At 56.2% G+C, this 21,092-nt stretch overlaps 2 protein-coding genes across 3 annotated transcripts in view; one reads left to right on the top strand and one right to left on the bottom strand.

Annotated features, from left to right (window-relative positions):
- Positions 1–1,593: 1,593 nt before the first annotated feature.
- DCAKD (dephospho-CoA kinase domain containing) lies at positions 1,594–9,774 on the bottom strand. 2 transcript variants are annotated; one of them, XM_004177126.6, is made up of 5 exons: positions 9,635–9,774; positions 6,928–7,045; positions 4,923–5,126; positions 3,053–3,140; positions 1,594–2,663 (listed from the first exon to the last, which is right to left on the bottom strand). In XM_004177126.6, exons 2-5 carry the CDS (start codon positions 7,037–7,039, stop codon positions 2,378–2,380), a joined length of 690 nt encoding a protein of 229 aa, XP_004177174.5. In that variant the 5' UTR covers positions 7,040–7,045; positions 9,635–9,774; the 3' UTR covers positions 1,594–2,377. The 2 variants fall into 2 exon arrangements, with proteins under 2 accessions (XP_004177174.5, XP_072775320.1); XM_072919219.1 differs by lacking the exon at positions 9,635–9,774 and adding an exon at positions 9,467–9,628.
- Positions 9,775–9,983: 209 nt separating this feature from the next.
- Positions 9,984–21,092, top strand: part of NMT1 (N-myristoyltransferase 1) — a 15,865-nt gene continuing 4,756 nt past the window's right edge. Inside the window, exons 1-8 of the mRNA XM_030256119.4 lie at positions 9,984–10,186; positions 14,724–14,838; positions 16,074–16,218; positions 17,577–17,695; positions 18,155–18,246; positions 18,848–18,964; positions 19,670–19,840; positions 20,145–20,253. Coding sequence (XP_030111979.1) covers positions 9,984–10,186; positions 14,724–14,838; positions 16,074–16,218; positions 17,577–17,695; positions 18,155–18,246; positions 18,848–18,964; positions 19,670–19,840; positions 20,145–20,253 — 1,071 coding nt within the window. The remainder of the gene's footprint in view (positions 10,187–14,723; positions 14,839–16,073; positions 16,219–17,576; positions 17,696–18,154; positions 18,247–18,847; positions 18,965–19,669; positions 19,841–20,144; positions 20,254–21,092) is intronic.

Below are 21,092 nucleotides of genomic sequence, written 5' to 3'. Positions count from 1 at the left end.
GAATGGGTTACCCCAGGGAAGGGGGGCTCCAGGAATGGGGTACACGGGGAAGGGGAGCTCCAGGAATGGGGTACACCGGGGAAGGGGGGCTCTGAGGAAGGAAGGGTTACCCCAGGGAGGGGTGCTCTGTGAAGGGGGGTGCTCCAGGGATGGAGCTCCGAGGAGGTTTCAGGAGTGGGGAAGGGGATGCTCCGAGGAGAGGGGGTGCCCCAGGTAGGGCTGCTACGGTTCGGAGGGGGTGCAGGAACAGGGGTGCAGACCCACGGCTCTCGGGAGCCCACGTGGAGCCCGCTCGGGGGGCAGAAGCTGTGCCACAAGGGCTCAGCCAGGGTGTCCTGCAGGTCCCCTCCACGGCCACTGATCGCCGATAGACCCGGTCCGGGGAGCGGAGCCATGTGCCACCGACAGGGAACGGCTGAGGATCGGCCACACGGCCACTGCCATGGCCATGGGTGGCCGTGGGCTTGTCCCCGAGGGGGGGTGGGATAGGCAGGAGTGGGACTGGTGGTGCTGAGGCAATGCTGGGGCTCCCATGGACACAACTCCGTATCCAAGCTCCACAGCCCTTCTCCCCAACGCAGCCCACGCAGGGGGCTCAGCCCCTAGGTCAGCCCAGGACCCCCCAATCCGTGCCAGGCCGTGGGCAGCCCGGTGCCTCACCGTGCCCCGTGGGCAGCCCGGTGCCTCACCGTGCCCCGTGGGCAGCCCGGTGCCTCACCGTGCCCCGCTAAACTCGTTAGAGGCGGCCGAACGTCAGCCGGGCGGGAGCGCAGCGCCAAATGCGATTATTGCCCGTCTCCTCCATCCTTCCAGCCCGGCCCCATTTATCGCCGAGGCGGGCGGGAGGGAGGCGGAATTGGCTCTTATCTCGCCTGAGAAATCCCTCTCCAGCCCTGATTTATGGCAGCGCACAATTCTGGAGCGTTTAGAGCACGGAGGGGTCAGCACCGGGTACAGCTGTAAGAGTGGGGGTAGCCGGGTGGGCAGTCCGGCTCAGGGGGGCTCCTGGGGCTGCACAGGGACCACCCATGGGTGTCCAGGTGGGTGAGACATGGCACCTGTGGGTGCACACTGGGGTTCAGCGGAGAATGGAGTGCCTGGCCCAAAAAAGGGGAATGTGCTGGCAGGGGACACCTGGGAAGGTGTCAGGGGACAGGCAGGAGGGTGGGAACACCCTGGAGGATCCCAGGGATCACCATGAGCAGGGAGGTGGCCAGGGGCTGCCAGCACCCACCTTTCTCAAAGTGTGGGGACAAGCAGTGGGGACAGAGGTACCCCAGAGGGAACGTGCACCCACCTTTCTCAAAGTGTGGGGACAAGCAGTGGGGACAGAGGGAACGTGCTGGCCACAGAGAGCCAAAGCAGGGCCAGGATCACATCCCTGCAAGCCAGATCCATCCTGTGGGGTGCCCCACTGAGCCACGGCCCCCCCAAGGAAGGCCTGGCAGGGCTGATGCTCCAAGCAGCTCCTGGAGCAGCTCAGGGATGTTTACTGGGAAAAGCAGGAGCGCCAGCAGCTCTTCCTGTGTGTGCTGAACTTTACAGAGCGCAGCATAGGAACAGCCTGGGAGCAGGCTGGGAGGAGCCCCGGGATGCAGAGCAGCTGCTGCTCGGTGTTTTATTAAAACAAAAGTGAAGAGCCAGCACCCGCCTCGCCCAGGCTCGGCTCTCCCGCCGGGAACTGCCGCCGAAGGAAGCTCAAACAGCAGGAAATGAGCTGGAATGAGGCACAGCTCAGGTCTCAGCCCGCTTCAGGATGGATCAGAGCCTTGGATCCAAAGCCAAGGCTGACCCACGAGTGATGGACACAGAAGCAGAGGGCAGGGGGGAGAAGCAGCCAGCTGAATATGCGATCCATGTGAACGAGGTGCTGCCCTCCCCCTCACTGATTTAACAAGTTTCCATTAAATCAACATGAAAGATGGGAAATCCCAAGTCTAAATTTGGATTAGGAGCTATGAGGAATCACCCAAGAGACACTGGAGGCAATAACAGGGCCTGAGAAGGCACCCAGCTGTATTGAGAAGATTGTCCTGGAAGACATTAAAGTGAGATCGTACCCGATTAAACTGAGATTGTTCCAGATTAAAGTGAGATCGTCCCAGATTAAAGTGCCTCAACTCACTGAAGTCCCACAATAGAGACCCACGTGGGGACAAGGGTGTCACTGCACAGGCACGGCTGGTGGGTGAGAACCCGAGCAGGGAGAATGTGCCTGAAAAAACCTCTGGCTGTGTTCACCTTGGGAAGTGTGCAAGGAGAGCCTCACGCCGCTGTCTGCATTCAGCTGGCGAAGCTCATTAACAGAGGTGGCCTTTCACTGCCCTTTTCAAACGGGGAAATTCAGGCCCCTTCCCTGCCTAAGAGAAAAGGTGAATTAAGAGATGAAATGGCGGATGAGGAGGAACAGCAGCCCCCCGAGGCCGGCAGCAGCCGTGCCCACCACCAGCCGTGCCCAGAGGAAATGCAGAGAATCCTCGAGGCGGGTGTGCAGCTGCAGGACCTGCCGGCGGGTGCTCTCCCAGTCCCCGGAGTTGTCGATGACGTGGGTCGCCCACCTGAGCTTCTCCTCCAGGGGCAGCTGGCAGCTGATCCGAGCTTCGGCCTCGGCTGCACCCAGCCCGCTCCTCTTCATCAGCCGCGCCAGCTGCGCTGGGGGGTCACTGCCGGGAGAGCACGGGGGGAGCTGGGGCGGGGGAAACGGGGTCTGCCTTCCTCAGGCAGTCACTGGGATCAAGTGGGAATGAGAGAGGCGCCCCTTTGGCATTTCTGACACTTGGAGCAGCACTGCCCGGGCCGTTCTCAGCATTCACACAGCCTGTAACAGCGCCCCAGAGCCTGCCCTGAGAGAGTACGGGTTGTGGAGGGCCCAAAGGCAGAGAATTCCCCTCTATGATGGTTCCAGGGAATGCACTATAAAGGGAGGTATTGCTTCTCTCAACAGGCTTTGCAGCAGGGCTGAGGCTGAACCTTCACCAGAGTGGAGGCACATCATGGTCCCCTCTGAGAGAGGTGGCTTTGTCCCTGTCCTCGTGGCTCCCAGAGCACTTACCAATAAACCAGCACTGTGTATTTCATAAACCTGGTCAATCCACGGGTCTCGAAGAGCAGAGGGATGTCGAGGATCACGTAGCGGTAGCCTGTGGAAATGGCAACATTCCCCAAAAAAGGGAACAGTGTTAACCCCCATTCCCAAATCCCTTGTGCTGCACACACACCATGGCCAGGAGAAGCAAAGCAAGCAGGAGCTCTACAGCTCCACGATCACAGCCAAGCAGAGCCTGCTGGCCCTCCTCCCTCTTGTAGGGAGGAAATGGTTTAATTCCAAGTTTCCAGAGAAAAAAAAAAATCAACCCTAACCTGGCTGCTTCAGACCAAAGGTGAAACTGCAGAAATATAATGAGGAGCTGAAAAGAGGAGCTGAAATGAGAGCAGCAGTGCCTGGCTGGCAGGAGCAGCAGCTGTGCACTGTGCTGGCCTCTCCCGGGAAGCAGTGCCCACAGCAGGATCTGCTCTCCACTCCTTCTCTTGTCCAAGACTTCACCAGGCTGCAGCCATCTGAGCCAACATTTTCGAGCTCAGCTTTCCTCCCTTTATGAAAAGCTTTGGCCAAACAGCTCAATTTTTCCAAGGAGAGCAAGGAAATCCCTGCAGACCTCCTGCAGCTGTGACAGTGAAATGCGGGGGGAACCTCCAGGCACAGCCCAAGGGCTGAACTTTCACCAAAACTGGCTGAGTTTAAAACCTCTGACACCACAGGGAGCAGAGCTTCTCACAGTCAATCACTGTCCCCCTGGTTCTCTCCCCATGCCTCTGCCCTTGGCCAGTGTTTGGGGAGGTGAGAAATGCTCTGCTGAGTTTGGGGGAGAGGGTGAGGGGAGGGCAAAGCTCTAACTCAAGACTTCACTCTCCTGTGCGTCATGGGGACATGTCAGGTTTTGTTGATGTCCCCTCTTTAGAAGCCCCCTAAAACGGAGCTGCCCACAGCAAGTAAAGTCTTGACAAAGACATCATCTTCCAAGGAGCCACCATTCCACCAGCATCCACATTCCGCCTGGAGAGGCTTCTGGCTGCCCTCTGATTTGATCGATCCGAGCTTTCCTTACACAGCGATCCTCAGAGACAACATCCAGCTATCCCAAATCATTAAATCCTGACTAATGAGGACAAAGCAGCCTGCTGAAGCCACACAGGGCCAGGACAGCATCCGCCTCCTCAGCCCGCAGCCCCGGGTTCAAGGCTCCATCTCTGGCTCCTGGCATTCCTGCCTGTTGCTTCTTCCTTTGTGCTTCCTCCTCCTCCTCACCCCGCAGCAGAGCTCGGCCCCGTGGTGCCCCGGCCTGTTCAGCTCTCACAGGGCTCAGCTCTGATAAGCACCACGAATCCAGACTGACTCTATTATGGCATCTGTCTGTCTGTACGGAGAACAGCTGCTGATCTTATCTGGCATTTCTCCAGCCCAGCCTGACAGCTGCATTTGTTCCGTTTATCGGGGCAACGCGGGACTTTGGAAGCCACAGCTGTCAGCCCATTCCTCACCTTATCGACACTCAGAGGGCTCCACAGCCTGCAGTGAAGCTGGAGCAGGCTGGGGGCAGGGAGGGATATTTGGCAGTTTCAGGAGTGTGGCATTATCTGGTAGGTAATCTCGGCAAAGCTGCTCCCAGGCCCGACAGATACACTTTAAACCGCAGAGGAAAGCGGTGAAGGGCAGCAGTGAAAGGCAGGAGTGATTTGGGAATGAATCCTCCAAACACTGACACCAAAGGCCACTGCAAGCAGAGCACAAAGGCTGTCACTCAATGTCCCTTCCCTATCTCTGTCATCCCTGTCCCTCTCCCCACATTCAAACCAAAGGCAGAGGGAGCAGGGATGGCTCCTGCCCAAGCAGGAGTCCTGGCAGGCTGAACGAGGCCTCTTACCGAGTACAAAGTACTTCAGGACCTGCTTCAGCATCTCCTTCAGGATCTCAGGGTGGGTGATGGAGTTGAGCAGCCGCCGTTTCTCTGGCTGGGAGAAGATAATGCTTCCGAGAGCCTCGCGATTTATCTCGCCGTTCTCCAGCAGGATCTCGGGGCCAAAGTGCTGCAGGATCTGCTGGTGGGCCTTGGAGTGGGGCTGCACCACTGAGGACATCAAACAGCCGGGGTGAGAGCCAGTTTTACAGCACAGCCAGCGTTTGCATCAGCAAGGGGTTTGCCCATTCACTAACGGAGCACATCTGCCTCCAGCACATCTGTCCTGGCACCACATCTGCACAGCCCTGCCAGCCCAAGGTCCCTTGGAGGGCTGACACCTGGAAGATGGAAGTCCTGCAGACATTAATCCAGCCCTACAACCCTTCTGGCACGTGCTGCTGCTCAGGGGGAGCAGTCAGCAGGGCGGGCAGGACACGGTGATGGCCCCACGCCAAGGCTGGGGGAGCAGCTGGCCTGAGCCAATTCCCACCAGGGATTGAGCAGGGAGATCCTAAAGGAACCAGGAGCAGCTGAAAACTTCAGCACTATGTGGATACTCACTGCTGTAACTTGGCTCTGGATGCTGCTGAGGTATTTTTTTTTTTTACTGTCTTTCACATCAGTCACTAAATCCTTCAGGAAAATGAACAGAAAAATCTTCTAAAAGCTCAATCCCCAGTCAGCCCTTGCAGGGGCTCTGACATTACAGGAGTGTATAACTTTAAAGCCACCAACAAAAGGGATGAAGCAATAAAACCATAATTAAGCTCCAGCTGAGGGTAACCACAGCGAAGGACAGACCACAGATAATCATCTCTCCCAAATCCAGGAACATTGCCACAGGTTGTAACCTCAGGCCAACCTCATAAAAGTCTTTAAGACCAATTTTTTTCTGCCATGGAATATCACATGGAGGCAGTTTCAGGACGGGTGAAATCTATATAGTAAACAAACACATATAAAAAAGGAATTGGTGTAAAATAAAGTGATTGGCAGAAAACTTTCACAGAGTATCTGTAGTGTTTTCCTACCGTCTCTGAGGGCTTTTAGCACCTCCAGCAAATTTCCTGCACCTCCAGGGGAATTACAGTGCAATAAAATGTTAAAGCATCACAGCTTTGAGTGGCTACACAGTAAGTTCTTCACCAAACAGAAAAGCTCAGGCACTTCTAAATGACACCATTGCTCAGCAGCAGACCTAAACCTGCTGCATGCAGGATCTGCAGCCCTCAGAAACCCAGACTAGTCTGGGGGGAAAGCTCACCAAGTGCCACCCCCTGCCATGGCAGGGACACCTTCCACTGTCCCAGGCTGCTCCAAGCCCCGTCCAGCCTGGCCTGGGGCAGCCAGAGATGCTCTGGGCAACCTCTGCTCTCCTGGTTATCCTGGTGGGGTAAGGGATTAACACCTCACAGGTAATCAGGGAAAACAAGGTCTGCTCTGGTCCTACTGAGTCAACAGATCTGGGATTCTGAGGTTTTTCTCCAGCCCAAGCCTTTTTGGTTTTGGTTTTTTTGTTTTTTTTTTTTTTTTGAGGTCTGATCTCTCAGTATCACCAGAAAAACAACATCCAGCACAGAGAGACATTCTCTTATTCTCTTTCAGCCACCAACATAACTGAGTGACAGGATGGGTGTCCTGGGGCTTAGGGGGCATGCTGGACTAGCCAAGGGATCCCACTGTACAGGGAACCACATTTATTTTTGCCTTTCAAAGCCGGGAAGCATCACACGCCAGGGGATGGAAACTCAGAGTACAATTTCCCCACGGTGTTTATTAGGTCATGATCTTCTTTCTTTTCTTTATTAAAAATACATCCCGGCTCCAATTCCCCCCAGGGCAGCGCAGCCCCGCGGACTGGGAAGCGGGAGGAGAACCTTCTCCGATGTGCCCAGAGCACCCTCTGCCGTCAGCGGTCCCGGCAGCGATCCCGGTTGTCTGGGAAACTCGGGAGCTCTGGGAAACTCACCCTGCCTGGCGATAACATCGGCATCGATCACGGCACAGCCCAGCTCCCGCAGCACGGCCACCACTGTGCTCTTCCCAGATGCGATCCCACCCGAGAGTCCCACCAGGAACATGGTGCTCTGCAGGGGAAAGAGGAGAGTGGAAAACATGCCAGGACAGGACGTTCTCTCCGTGCTGAGCGCATCAAATATTTAATCCCAAACAGGCAACTTCATTCAAAGCTCATTTTCCTGCTTTCTCAGGGTGTCACTGAGACATCAGCAGGATTTTGGCACTCTCTGAGCTGGATTAAACTGCGTCCCTGGTGGCTGTGGCCCTTGAGGCAGCCCTAAGTTCCTCCAGCTGGTTTATCTGCAGCTCCAGCACTCGTTCCCCTTTAGCATCTCCACTCATCAAACCACAGTCCCATCTGCAGCACCTGAGGAATCATGGAATTGTTTGGATTGGAAGAAATCTTAAAGCAAATCCAATTCCACCTCCTGGTATGGGCAGGGACACTTCCCACTGTCCCAGGGTGCTCCAAGCCCTGTCCAACCTGGCCTGGAACACTTTCAGGGATGGGGCAGCCACATTTTCTCTGGGCAGCCTGTGCCAGGGCCTGCCCACCCTCACAGGGAGAAATTCCTTCCCAATATTCCATCTGGCAATGGGAAACCATTTCCCCTTGTCCTGTCATCCAGACCCTTGTCCAAAGTCCCTCCTGGAGTCCTTTAGGCACTAAGGGGCCCTGAGGTCTCCTTGGATCCTTCTCCTCTCCAGGTGAACACCCCCAGCTGTCCCAGCCTGGATCCAGAGCAGAGGGGCTCCAACCCTTGATGCATCTCCATGGCCTCCTCTGGACCTGCTCAGAGAAATCAGGGAATTTCTGGCAGGTTTGTTGAGGGTGAGCAGTGGAAAAAGGCAGAATTCAGACAATGTCTGAGCCAGGACTGGGACACAGGAGGCCCCAGAGGGAGAGCCCTGCTCAATCCCTGCAGCTCAGCCACCTCTGACACCACCAGACACTCAGTGAATGCCATTCCCACACCACTGGCAGCCCTAAGGACAGGGACATCACAGCTCTGAGGTGTCAAACACAGCCCTGAGCACACATCTCTGCTTGCCCTTGGCCTCCAGGCCGGGAGGGGGTTGGTAACACGGCTCCCACAGCTCCTGCACAGACACCTCCCTGCTCAATCCACACCCTGCAATCCTCTAAATCCTGCTTGTGTGCTCTCAAACCCAAAAGATTCAGCCTCATGGAGAGCTGAGGGGACTAGGAGTATCTGCATCCCAAAAATCCAACAGCCCCAGCAGGCTGGATGCAACCCCAGTGTCCCTCCTGCAGCCCAGAGTCCTACAAACCCCCAGGGACAGCAGCACTGCGACTAGAAAACAACAAAAAACCACACTTCAGCCACAATTCAGTCCTCCAAACAGGACCCAAACCCACAGCTGGGGGGGAGGAGGGGGTGGGCAAGGCCTGGGGCAGCTGGAGGCAGCTCAGCACAGGGAAGGGGCAGAGCTGGAGCAGAAGCAGCAGCTCAGGCAGCAGCAGTGCTCCTTCCCTTTTTTCCCTTTTCCAGACCCCAAGGGACAGCTCCAGCAGCAACAAGGGGGGATCCAAAGGAATCAGAGAGGGCCAAAATGTTAATAGCACCCAGCAGCGACTGGGGAGGCTGCTGGACATCCCAGCAGGACCTGGCCCCCACGGGGAGCCCCTCATGTCACAGGGGGCTTGGAGTGACAGAGGAGCTGTTTATTCACCCCAGCAGGTTAAAATCCTGCCCTCCCACCACGAATTATACTCCCACTGCTGCAGCCTGTGAGGGACAACACTGCAGCAGGAGGAGCTGGATCATGACAGTGGAGGCTCCTGCTTTGTAAAAATACACTGAAAGAAATACACTTTGTAAAAATACACTGAAAACCTTCCTGCCCTTGTAAACACAGGGCTTTAACTGCAGTAAGCCCAGCATTCTGGCCTCCAGCCCCAGCTGGGATTGCTCCCAAAACCTGCTATTTCTGTCCCTCCTTTGCATGCCTCCACCGCAGGAATCACTGCAGGGGGGAAGCAGCCCTTGGAAGGGTTATCCTGGAAACCAGGGCCAGCCAGGGATCTGAACACTTGTGCTGTCCAAGGGCTGCACAGATCTCAGGCATCAATATTTAACAAGCTCTGGTTTGAACTGCACACGAGGGGAGAGGGCAGCCCGCTCCTGCAGATGTTACTGGCAGGAGCCAAACACGGTTTTCCCCTAAATAGATAATTTTGGGGGGATATATTTGGCCTGTTCCAACTAAACCAGACATGGGGGAAAAAAACAGAACACAAGCCACAGAGGCTGGTCAGGCTCTGTTCCTGCAGTGAGGAATGGGGAAATGCACCCAAGGCACTGAGGAGACTTTTTTTCAAATAATTAAGTGCCCAAAAATGCCCGTGTCCCAATTCCTAGGGGTTTGGAGCACAGCAGGAGCTGCCAGCCTCAATCCATCCATCCATCAGGCAAGCACAGGGACTGGCGATGAAGCCGGACCGTGTCCTCCAGCACCATCCTCACCCGGCCTCCTCGTCTGTGCTGGGGCTGAGAGCGCTGGTGTTTGGCTGAGGCGGCTGCAGCCGAAGGGAAGAATCACGGATACATCGATAACTGGCGGGGAAGGAGCCGCCGCCACAAACACCTCACGGACCCCGCGGGGCCGCCATGGCCGCCGCCCTCACCACTCACCCTCCGCCCGGCTTCACACGCGCCGCAGTGTCCCGCGCGCCTATTGGCTGGCGGGAAGAAGGGGCGTCCCCCTCAGCCAATCGGCACCGCCCTCATTAGACTCGACCCATCCCTCAAGCAGGAAACGGGCGGAGACACGAGCAACGCGGCCGCGGCGGGCAACGGGCGAGCGGGGGGACGGGCCGCGGCTCTCCGTCCGCCGCGGCACCCACGCGGCTGCCCGGTGCGAGGGAGCGCTCCCGCAACCGGTGCCCCTCCTCTGGACAGCCCCCAGGGACCGACGGGAATTGTAGTCCCGGCCCCGGCACAGCCCGGCCCGCGCAAGCCCACGCAGACTACTACTCCCGGCATGCCTCGCGGCCCGCCGGCCAATCGCGGCGCGCTTTGTTGCGAGGGTGCGGCACGCGCGGAGGCCCCGTCCAAGATGGCGGACGACAGTGAGACAGCAGTGAGGCGGCCACCGGCGAGGCCTTCGCGGCCGGCGGCGGAGGAGAACGACCACGAGCATTGCAGCGACTGCGAGAACGAGGCGGAGCATGGCTCTAACCGGGGGTGAGCGGCAGCCGGGACCGCGTGCAACGGCGGCGGCCGGGCCCATTGAGGCGAGGAACGGCCGGGAAGTGAGAGGCGCCCCGCCCCTCGCGTGCGCTGATTGGTCGGTGGGCAGCATCCCGGGCAGCGATTGGCCGAGGCGGCGGTCAGTCTGGCGGGGGGCGGCGCCGCTGCCCATTCACGCCGGGCCGGGGCCGGGCGCGGTGCCCGCGGGCCGGGATGCGGCCGGGAGCGCCTTTTTGGGGCAGAAATGAGCCCAGTTAGCAGCTCTTCCTTAGGGTGTGTCTCCCCGCATTCCCTCAGCCCACTCGTGTCACCATCCCCGCGGTGACACGCAGGGCGGTGGCGCGGTTCCGTGCGTGGTGCTGCTCTCCGGAGCGTGTGGCATCGCCGTGCCCTGGAATTATCCCTCCTTTCTGCACACTCATCCCGTCGTTAGCCTAAACACAGCCCAGGCTTTTGCGGAGCTCTGCCTACATTGTCTCCTTGGAGGAGCGCAGCCTGCAGGGGTATGGAATGGTGGAATGACAAGACAGGCAGCGAGGCAGGTCCTTATCTCGGCAGGGAAGAGCTGGAATGCTTAACGTAGCACCCTCATTACTCATTGCCTTAATTAATACTGCCTGACCGTGCCTGGGATTTGCGGGAGAGGCTCGGTCCTGGTTCCTGCTGGCAATGGGAACAGCAGCCTGTGGCTTTCCAGAGCGTTCCGGGGGTTTTGCACTTTGTTTTTCCTGCACCTGAGCTTCCCTGGGATCCTCCTGCTCTCCTGGTGCTGCTTCCCCAGCCCTGCAGAGCAGAGAGCACGGGTGGGAGAGCCCTTCTCCCTCCACCAGCAGCTTTCCATTGGCGATCCTGCCTGCCCAGGAACCGAAGCGAATAAAAGGTCACTCAAGAAATATCACAGAGGCTTTTTTTATGACAGCACAGCTGCCCATTTATATTTCATTTGCCTCCCGGGTGTGGCACCGTGTCTCAGTTTAATCGGTTTAGCCGAGCTTGGGGAGATTTTTATTTTCTTTCCCTCTGACATGATTAGGTTTGTGGAAGGCAGAGCCGAGCAGAGGAGATGTGGTGCTCAATCACTGCTGCTCCCCAGCCCAGCGGTTCCTCCTGCCCTTTGCCAGGAAAAGGTGTGTTCTGGAGGCCTCCTGGCCATCACTCTGGAGGAGCTGGAATGCTACAAGCACCCTGGGGAATATCCAGGAGGAAATCATTTGGAAATAACACCAAAAGCGTGGCTGGTGGGCACAGCCACAAGGAGCATGAGGCAGGGAGGCTTTGGAGCTCTCTGGGAAGCCCCCAAAAGCCACCAGGGAGAGACCAAGCGGTGGGAAGGAGGAAGGTTTTCTCTCTGGATGCACAGCCATGGATCCTGTTGATTCCATACCATGCATCCCATTGCAGTGGGGTGTGGGAGTGTTTCCTGTCACGCCACTGACACCATCCCAAAAACAGGGCAAGGGAAGGGCTTTGAGCTGCCAGGGTTTATAGAGGCACACTCAGAGCCCTGCCCGTGCCAGTTTGTGCTGCTGGGAGCCACTGGATCTTGGCACTGAGGTTTAAAACATAAAAGTATTCCTTAGTGAAAGCAATACTTCCTCTCCTTTTAAGGACAGGAAGGAGGAATTGAGTTGCCTCAGTCCTGTGTCAGCACGGGGAAGTGACTGCACTGCTCTCTGCTGTGCCTGTCCAAGCTGATTTTCCAAAGAAAATAACCCCACTTGGTTATTTTTCATCTTTCCTTTTGCGTGGAGGGAGCTTCTGCTGTGTCCCTGGTGGCTGTGGAGGATTTCTTCCCTGGAAAGGCAGGAATGGGCTCAGCCTGGTGGGGTTTGTCACCTCACAGTGACAGCAAGGATGGGAGTGTCCCAGTCCCCTGAAACGGTCCCATTGTTGCTGGATGGGGTGTGAGGGGGCAGAGGGGCTTTTCCAGAGGGGCAGCTGTGGGTTTGGCAGTCCCTGCCACGAGAAGGTTCCTGGGACAGGCTCTGGGATGCAGCTGTGGGTGTAGGGAGCACGCTGGGCTCTGGGGGCTGAGCTCTGCCATCTGGAGATCCCCTAACGAGATCACAGAGATTACAGCCTGATTAGCCCCTGGCATGGCAGAAGGATTTCCCAGCACCTAAATACAGAGCAGGGATCTCCTCCTCCTCATCTGACACCTGCAGCTCCCTCCAGCTGGAGTTGTTCCCCCTGTGCTTCCTCCCTCAGGTTTGGATCCAGGGGTAGATAAGTGGGTGCTGAGCAGCATTTTGTCACTGCATGAGGCTGGTGTTTTCCAGGGGCTGAGCTGGTGGAGCAGAGCCAGTCTGAGCAGGTTGTTGTCTTTAAGTGCTTCCAAAAATCTATTTTCAAGATCACTCAGGTTACAGGGGCTGTAGCTGGAGCTGGAGCCTTTGCCTTCAACTCAGAGAGGCACCTGGAAATGGGGAAGGAGGGATTGGAGTGCTGAGTTGTGGCCATGGTGGTGGGGATGCCTTTCTGAGGAGAAGAGAAAAGTGTTTTCCTTAGCCAGAAAAGAGACCTCAGTGATCTCACAGGGAGATGTTTGCACAGTGCAGCCAAGGTGCCTTTGTCCAGCTACTTCATCCTGGAGGGAAAAGGCCTGGAGTGCAGCTGGGAAGGCTGTGGGCTCTTGGATGTGAGCTGGGCTGGCAGCTCCCCCTTCCTGGGGATGAAACTGCTCCAGCCCTTTTGGCTGCCTGGGTCAGGCCAGCTGCAGTAGCTGAGATTTTGGATGGTGGTGGCTTGTCCCAGCACGCTGGTGGGGCATTGTCATTGATTTGGGGAGTATCTGGGGGGTGCAGCTACCCTGGGGAAAGAAGATATTTGCTTTCCTAAATAGATTTAAAATAGAAAATGCCTGTAATTGTTGCTTCTCTGGGTGTAGTGAGTGGAACCTCCCAGTTTTCCAGCTTTTTCCCACATGCTGATGACTCCTGTGCCAGGTTGGTTTTCATCTCTGGCTGGAGCAGGGCCCTTCCCCAGGCCATGCCACCTGGAATGCAAAACCTCATCCCACCTTCTGCCACCCTGATTTCTTCCAGGTCAGGACAGCTTTGCTCATAAATCAGGGAGGAATTTTCTCACCTGCGAGCCCTGCGTGGTTGGGCTGAGCTCATTAGCACCAAGCTGGGAGTTGGCAGCTCTGATTTATGAAGCAAAGCAATGCTGACAGAGAATGAGGGGAGCATTTTGTCTGTCACAACTGACACCTGCAGCATCCCAATGTGCAGGTGAGCTGTGTCCCTCCCCTTTGGAAGGGGCAACTTCCAGCGTCAGCCCTTGGGGTGTGCTCAAGAATTCTCCTGCTGCTGTCAGTTTGTGCTGTTCAATTGATAGGAAACCGTTTGGATGTGTTTTTTGCAGCTCCAAGGTGGCTTTGCTCATCCCAGGGCTTCAGTGTGGCTGTGATTTGCCTGTGCTCCTCCCCAGAGAGTTAAAAAAGCCATCACACATTTGTCACTAAAATCAATAGTGGTGTCAGCAGCGCTGCTGCTGTCATGTCCAAGCAGCATCTCCCAGGTGGAGCAAAACCCTTTCCTGGCAGTGGGAGGGAGGGTGAGACTCCCACCAGGGATGCTGCTCCTTGTGTTTGGTAAAGACATTAAATTGCTCCAGAGGTGAGCAGTGCTTTTGTGGGGGGATGCAGGTAAGATCTGAGGGATTGTCCCTGCTGTGAGAGTTGTTTTGGGGTGCAAGGAAGGGGACACCTGTGCTGCAGAGTACAAATGCACTGGGACAGGACAGAGCTGAGCCATATGCTGGCAGCTGACAGAGCTCTGCTGGCTGTGTCCCTCCCTTTTCCCTCTCATCCCTCTGCTCAGACCTGCTCCAGCCTCTCAGGACTGGATTTCCCCCTGAACCCTGCCTCAGGGAGGGGTTTCACACCAGCAGCTCTCTGGGTATGCTCATGATCTGGATGTCCAGGGCTGCCCTGCAGCTGTGGAAGGAGGAGCTGTGCCCTGCTCTAGGCACTTCCAGAGATTTGCTCCTCACTCTCAGTTTTCCAGCTCCAACAATATCATAATTTTCCAATAAACAGCCTCATCTCCCCGGAGCATCACCTCTGCAGGTGGGGTGGTACTTGGCACAGTGTCCTTGGCCAGTGACCTCTCTGTGGTGCCTGAACCTGCTGTGGGGCCTTATCCTTGGGGCTGGACCCGTGTTTTCTGTTCCACATCTATCCTTGGGCTTGGAAAAGAGAAAAAAGCCAAAGCTGAGCATCCCACCACTCCACAGGGTGAATTTGGGCAGGGGTGGCAGAGCAGGGATGTAGTCACCTGCAGCACAGGCACAGTCCCCACTGCCCAGCACACTTGTGGGGTGGGAGGTGTTAGTGCTGGTCCCTTTTTGGGAGTTCTGTGCTGTGGGGCGGGTGCTTGGCTGCACCCTCTGTGCACGGAGTATTCTCCTTCCTGGAGACTTGGACTCAGCAGGAGCCTGCATTTTCTTTAGAGTGCCTCAGAAACCAAACAAATGTTCTCTCAAAAGAAAACCCCAAGGCTCCAATGATGTTTCTTTTGTTCCCCAGGGGCCTGAGTCCAGCAAATGACAGCGGAGCCAAAAAGAAGAAAAAGAAACCCAAAAGGAAGAAAGAGAAAGGAGGAGGAGACCAGCCTGACCAGGCTCAGGACCAGCCAGTGAAGGTGACCAGCCCCTTCCCGGAATCCTGGCCCCCCACAACAGCCAGCCCCATCCCAAACCTCTCCACTGTTACTGAGGCTGCAGAAAGAGTTCCCAGCCCTGGTTTTAGGCACTTGGTTGCTCAGAAAACTTCAGCTTTAGAGTGATTGCCCAGCCTGGCTCTGTGTGTGGGAGTTGCTGTTGGTGCAGAAGGTGTTTGCAGAGCACTCCAGGGATGATGCAGTCCTTGGCTGGATATCCCAGCCAGTTTGGGGTCAGACTAGCACCTCCAGGTTCCTCTTCCAGACACCAGCTGCCTGTCACAGGCAGGAGCTGCCAGCTGCCAGCTCTGAGTCCTGCCTGCAGCAGCACGGGGGTGACATCTGCTGGTGTTGATTTTTTGCTGGATGGTCACAAGAACAGCAGCTGGGGAGAGCAGGGCCTGTCTTATCCCTCTGGGCTTTGCCTGATCCTGTCCAGCAGCCAGTGATTCAGGAGGCAGCATGGGACACACAGGGTTTGACCCTCCTGGTCCTCCTGTCCCCTCTGGTCCTGTGGCAGAGGACACACTTCAGCAGAGGCTGTTTTCTGTCTGATGCCCAGTTCCTGTCCAAACATTTGGAATATTTTGTCCATCTGACACGGCAGAGCTTTAAAGTGGGGCTTTGTGTTTTTCAAACTAAATTCCTCAGGGATCAGAGAGGAGCTGGGGTTTGGAATTCAGTGCAGAGCCATCCACCCTGAGGAAGAGGAGGATGAAAGTAGCTTTCATCTTGACTCAACCTCTCTGCCTTGCCCAGTCCCTGGTGTCCAGGGACTCCTCTGGAAGCTGCAGTTTGTGGATACAGGTCCAGCTTAGAGGGAGGAGGCTGAATAGTGAGAGAAAAGCCACTGAAAGAATCTCAAGTGCTGGGTGTGGGTTGATCCATCTGTCTGTGCAGGATGTCAAGTGGGGAGGTTTGCTCCTGGGGCTCACAGCACCCACTTAACTGAAGCTTAAAGCATTTTCAAGAAAATTCTTCCATCCCCTTTGCCCTAGGAGTGCCTAGAAACCAGATCTAGGTGAGGTGGCTGGTGAAAGCGTTCATGCATCCTGTCAAGGATTGAGGATGGGGAGGGAGGTTCCTGCCTGCTCTCCCTTTCCTGGCAGCACCCCATGAGAGGATCAGCTCCAGATTCCCCTGGTGAGGAGCCCACATACAGACCTGGTGGCTCAGCTTACTCATTTTGTCTTTCCACACTCCTTCTGTGCCCTCAGGTGAACTCTTTACCTGCTGAGAGGATCCAGGAGATTCAAAAAGCCATTGAGCTCTTCTCTGTAGGTCAGGGCCCTGCCAAAACCATGGAGGAAGCCAGCAAGAGGAGCTACCAGTTCTGGGACACACAGCCAGTGCCCAAGCTAGGTATGTGTAGCCCCTTGGTGACCTGTGGGCCCTGGGGGAGGCCTTGGTGACCTGTGGGCCTCTGAGAAAGCTCTCAGAGAAGCCTGGGGATGCTGATCTGTGACCTTCAGGTGGGTCCCTGCCTGGCCTGGGATTCAAAGGCACCAAAACCACTCCTCCATCATTCAGCAGCGTGGGCTAGGTGGATGGGGAGGGTCTTAAGAGCTGTGCAAGCACTTCAGGGGGTACAGAGGGGCTCTTCAGTATCTCCCTTCATGGGTTTGTGTCCCTTTTGCTGCAGATGCACTGTTTGATTCTCATTCCAGGTTGTCCACAACACTGTGAGGCCTTTTTGGGTCTCAAAAACTTTCCTGGGAGCAACAATCTCAGCTTTAAGTTGGGAAAATCACAGTGAGATGGCAGGTGGTCATGTGAGACAGCAGAGTCTTGCATTTACCCTTTTTTCCAAGGATACTAGGCATGGGAAACATAATTTCTGCTTGGGAAAACCCTGGGGAAAGGGTGGAAGGTATCTCCTGGGGAGTGGGAGGCACAAAGCAGCTCGTTCCTCCCTGGTGGCTGTGCCCTGACTGTGTCCCAGTGCTCCTCATGGTTCTGGCACATGGCACTATGGGCATGGGGCTATTTAGGGCTGGATAACAGAAGTGCTGTGGGATTTTGGGGCCAGATCTCAAAACAGTTCAGCACCTGCTCAAAACAGAGAGGGCAGCCAGGGGTGAGCGTTTCTGGAAGCTGCCTGGGGTGGGTGTGATGGGAGAAGTTCTTGCTCCGGGCTTTCATCACCTCCCCATTGCTTGGAAACCTTTTCAATGCCTTTTTAAGGGAATTCCTAATTAGCACAACTCGCTTTTCTTGGCAGCACTGAAGTGATGCTGCTGGACTGACATCCCCGAGACAGCCAGAGCTCGAGCTGACATCTCCTGGCTGAATCAGGGCCTTTAGGAGTCCGTGGTTTTACAACAAAAGTTGTGTTGTTCACTGCAGCTCTCCTTTAGGCACAGTGGGCAGGAAACCTTGACTCTTGCCAAGTGGCAGTGGCCAGAGCTGGCAGGACATCACTGTCCCATGGAATACTGGCCCAGGCTGGGATTGTGGGGATGGGGAAGGATCAGGCATCACATCTGGAGCTGGAAGATGCAGCCATGGCTGAGTTTGGTCACCTGATGGGCTCCACCCTTGCCCTGGAAGTTTTGATTCCCTGCCCATTGTCACATCCCAAAATAGGTGTGTTAAAGGGTGAAAGGCCAATCCCTGTCTGCCACTGCAGGGGTGGGAGACATGAGGTATGTTTGAGGTGTTGTGGAGGCTTGGCCTCACACAGCAGAGAATTTCTTCATGCTCCCTGCTCTGTCTTTCAGGAGAAGTGGTGAACACCCACGGCCCGGTGGAGCCGGACAAGGACAATATCCGCCAGGAGCCCTACACCCTGCCCCAGGGCTTCACCTGGGACGCCCTGGACCTGGGGGATAGAGGTGTGGTGAGTACAGGCAGCTCAGCACACTCGTCTTGGAGTGTCTTGGTTGGCAGTTCAGTGCTTGGGCTGTTGGAGGTGGTTTTGGGGATGGAAACGTGTCCTTCACCACAGCAGAGGACACTGTGGCTTTGTCACCCCTTGGGCTTGGATGGGCCTGACCCCACTGCAGTTCCTTTTACCCATCCCACACTGGGGTGCTTGGTTTTTTCAAGGGGATATAAGGATGCCTGTAGCCTGGAGTTCTCCTGTGGGAGCCCCCTTTAGAGCATGACCCACCTCCCTGGGAGATGGCACAGTGCTTCCCTGTGTCCTGCTCCCCCTGCTCTGTGTGGTCCCGGAGCAGGGGGATGGCTGCACATGCTGCCCCGGTGCTGTGGCCACACATTGAGTGCTCAGGGTCCTGACTGAGGGCAGTGGATGGCCGAGTAACCTCCTTAACCTGCGTGCTCTGTGCTGCTGCAGCTGAAGGAGCTCTACACGCTGCTCAACGAGAACTACGTGGAGGACGATGACAACATGTTCCGCTTCGATTACTCGCCCGAGTTCCTGCTGTGGTGAGTGGCACCAGGAGTGCAGAGCAGGGGCTGTGGGGTGCTGACAAGCCTGATCCCCGTGACAGGGCTGCAGCTGCCTTTGCTTATCCCATCTCTCTTCTTCCTGAGTTGTCTCTTCCCCATCTGTCACTGTGTACGGTGTCCCAGGGACATGGTGAGAGGGGCTGTCACCCAGCCCGGCCTGCCTCTGGCTGCTTTGAGATAAGGGAGCTTAAGAGTGGACTTTTCTCCTCTTTGGTTTGATCCCTCAAGTGTTTGTGAAAACCCCAGAAGCTGAGGGACTCCTCAGTGCCCTGCAGCTGTGGGATGAAGGCAGCTGCCAGCAGTTACCCTTGGAGTCCTGTTGCAGCAGAGCTGCTGTTTCCTCAGGGTGTTTCTGAATCGAAGAACAGAGGTTTCCTCCTGTGTCCCTAGCGAGGACTGGCTGTGGGGTGCAGGAATTGCCCTGCATCCCAGCAGTCCTTGTCACATCACTGTCACTCTCTCATCCTCTTGCCAGCCAGCAGGACTCGGGGTGTCCCAGGGCAGGTGGGAGGTACAGGAGCAGGTACACCAGGGACCTTGGGTGTGAGGTGACTGCTGAGGTGTGTCCCCTCCCCAGGGCACTGCGTCCTCCAGGCTGGCTGCCCCAGTGGCACTGTGGGGTCCGGGTGGTCTCCAGCAAGAAGCTGGTGGGATTTATCAGCGCGATTCCTGCCACCATCCACATCTATGACACGTGAGTGCTGCTGCATTTCTCCTCCTGCCCTTGCTGACACCTGGGGCTTTGGGAGTGCTCAGGGAGTCTGTCTCCATTGTCTTCCCCAGCACACAGCCAGACCTGCACCCTTCAGCTTTGGAGGTGTTTTGCTGCTTGGAGGGGAGGGTGGGGGATATTTAAGGGTTGGCAGGGACATCTTGTAGTTAACCACTGTGGAGGTTGCTTTCCTCAACGAGGTGGGTTAACTTACAGAAGTTATGGGCTTACAGAAATCATTCAGGGCTAGATGGAGATGTAGAATTACAGAATAACCTGAGCTGAAGGGGACCTCCAAGGATCATCCAGTCCAGATCCTAGCCCTGCACAGGGCAGCCCTGTGCCTGAGAGCATTGTCCAAACTCTCCTGGAGCTCTGGCAGCCCTGGGGCTGTGACCATTCCTTGGGCAGGAGATTCCCTGGGCAGTGCCCAGCCACCCTCTGGAGCAAGAACCTTTGCCTAATATGCAACCTGACCCTCCCCTCACAGATTCAGACCATTTTGCTTGGGAATCCGTGGGTAACAGCTTAAGGGAGGGCTCTCCAAAACCAGCCCCTGCCCCATCCCTGAGGCGTTGACTCCTCATTCCCTTGAAGGGGCTTGGAGTTAGATTGCCCAGGGCGTTGGTCTGATCCTCCCAGGTCAGGACAGTCAAGGCTCATGCTCTGCATTGTTTCTTCCCCAAGAGAGAAGAAGATGGTGGAGATAAACTTCCTGTGTGTCCACAAAAAGCTGCGCTCCAAACGGGTGGCCCCGGTTCTGATCCGCGAGATCACGCGGAGGGTGCATCTGGAGGGAATCTTCCAGGCTGTTTACACTGCGGGAGTGGTGCTGCCAAAGCCTGTGGGGACTTGCAGGTGAGTGTTTGTGGCTCTCCCAAGATTTCTGTCTGCAGACCTTCCCTTCCCATGGTCCCCTCTGTGGCCAGTGTGGGGTTCCCCAGGAGAGGGGAGAGTGATCCCAGTCCAGGTTTCTCCTCCCACGCTGTGAATAAGCTTTGCTAAAGCTGCTCATGTAACACAGGAGAGGAGGCTTTGGCAGCACAAGCATTCAGAACCGTGTTTCTCTCTGTGGGGAGCTGCTGGCCTGATGTTCTCACTTGCCCCTGCAGCCACCCCGCTGCCCCAGAGCGAGTTTCCCACTGCCAGTGTGTTTCTGCAGGTATTGGCACCGCTCCCTGAATCCTCGGAAGCTCATCGAGGTCAAGTTTTCCCACCTGAGCAGGAACATGACTATGCAACGGACCACCAAGCTGTACAGGCTGCCCGAGGTGGGTGCAGCCAGGAGCAGAGCTCGGGGCTCCTTGCTGGGCGAGGGGAGAGACACAGACGAGGTGGAGGTCAAGTCCTCTGCCTGGAGACCCAGGGTTTGATCCGTGTGGTAAATGACTCTGTCAAACAGTTGTGCTTTATTTAATCTTTATGTATTTTTGCCTGCTTACCTGCATTTTAAGGGCAAATTCTTGCAGTCAGAGGACCCTGTGAGCTTTTGTTTGCTGGTGAGTCATAGCCTGTCGTCCTGGTAAAACGAGCAGGCAGATGTGACAGGCTTCATCTGTCCAAACACAGCCTCGGTGTGACCTTGGATCGAGTTAGTCCCTCATTCTTCAGTCACACTGATCAGTTCTGGCACTGCAGTTGTCCTGCTGGGGAAGTTCCCCAGCTGGAGATGGAAGAGAAAGAAGCAAACTGCATTAAAATTGCCACCACCTTCCCTGACCTTGTTGGCTCCTTTCTGTCAGCCAGAGCTTCCCCTTTGGGGTGGAAAGTGCTGCTTTCACGCTGGGCAGCTCCCAGCCCCTGCCTCCCACAGCCACACAGGCAGCAGTTGCTGGGCTGGAGCTACTGGTTTTTGCACAGAAACTCAGCCCCAGAGCAGATCTGGGCTTGCTGAGCCATCCCAGCCCTGAATTAGTAATTGAGGCCAACTGGGAATAACGTCTTGTGGAGCCTGGGACACGTCTCCCAGCCTGTGCCTGCTGTGAGTGGGAACAGGAGGCTTGAGGGAAGCAGAGTTGGTGTTGTTAGTGGGTAGGAGCACTGCCAGTGGGACCTGACCTGGCCCTTGTGCTCTCTTTGATCTTTGCCATCGGTGTCACAGCTGATCACA

This window comes from Taeniopygia guttata, chromosome 27 (assembly GCF_048771995.1).
Source record: "Taeniopygia guttata chromosome 27, bTaeGut7.mat, whole genome shotgun sequence".
Classification (NCBI taxonomy): Eukaryota; Metazoa; Chordata; class Aves; order Passeriformes; family Estrildidae; genus Taeniopygia; species Taeniopygia guttata.
The sequence above is the reverse complement of the archived record's forward strand: the minus strand, read 5'-3'. Positions and strand labels throughout refer to the sequence as shown.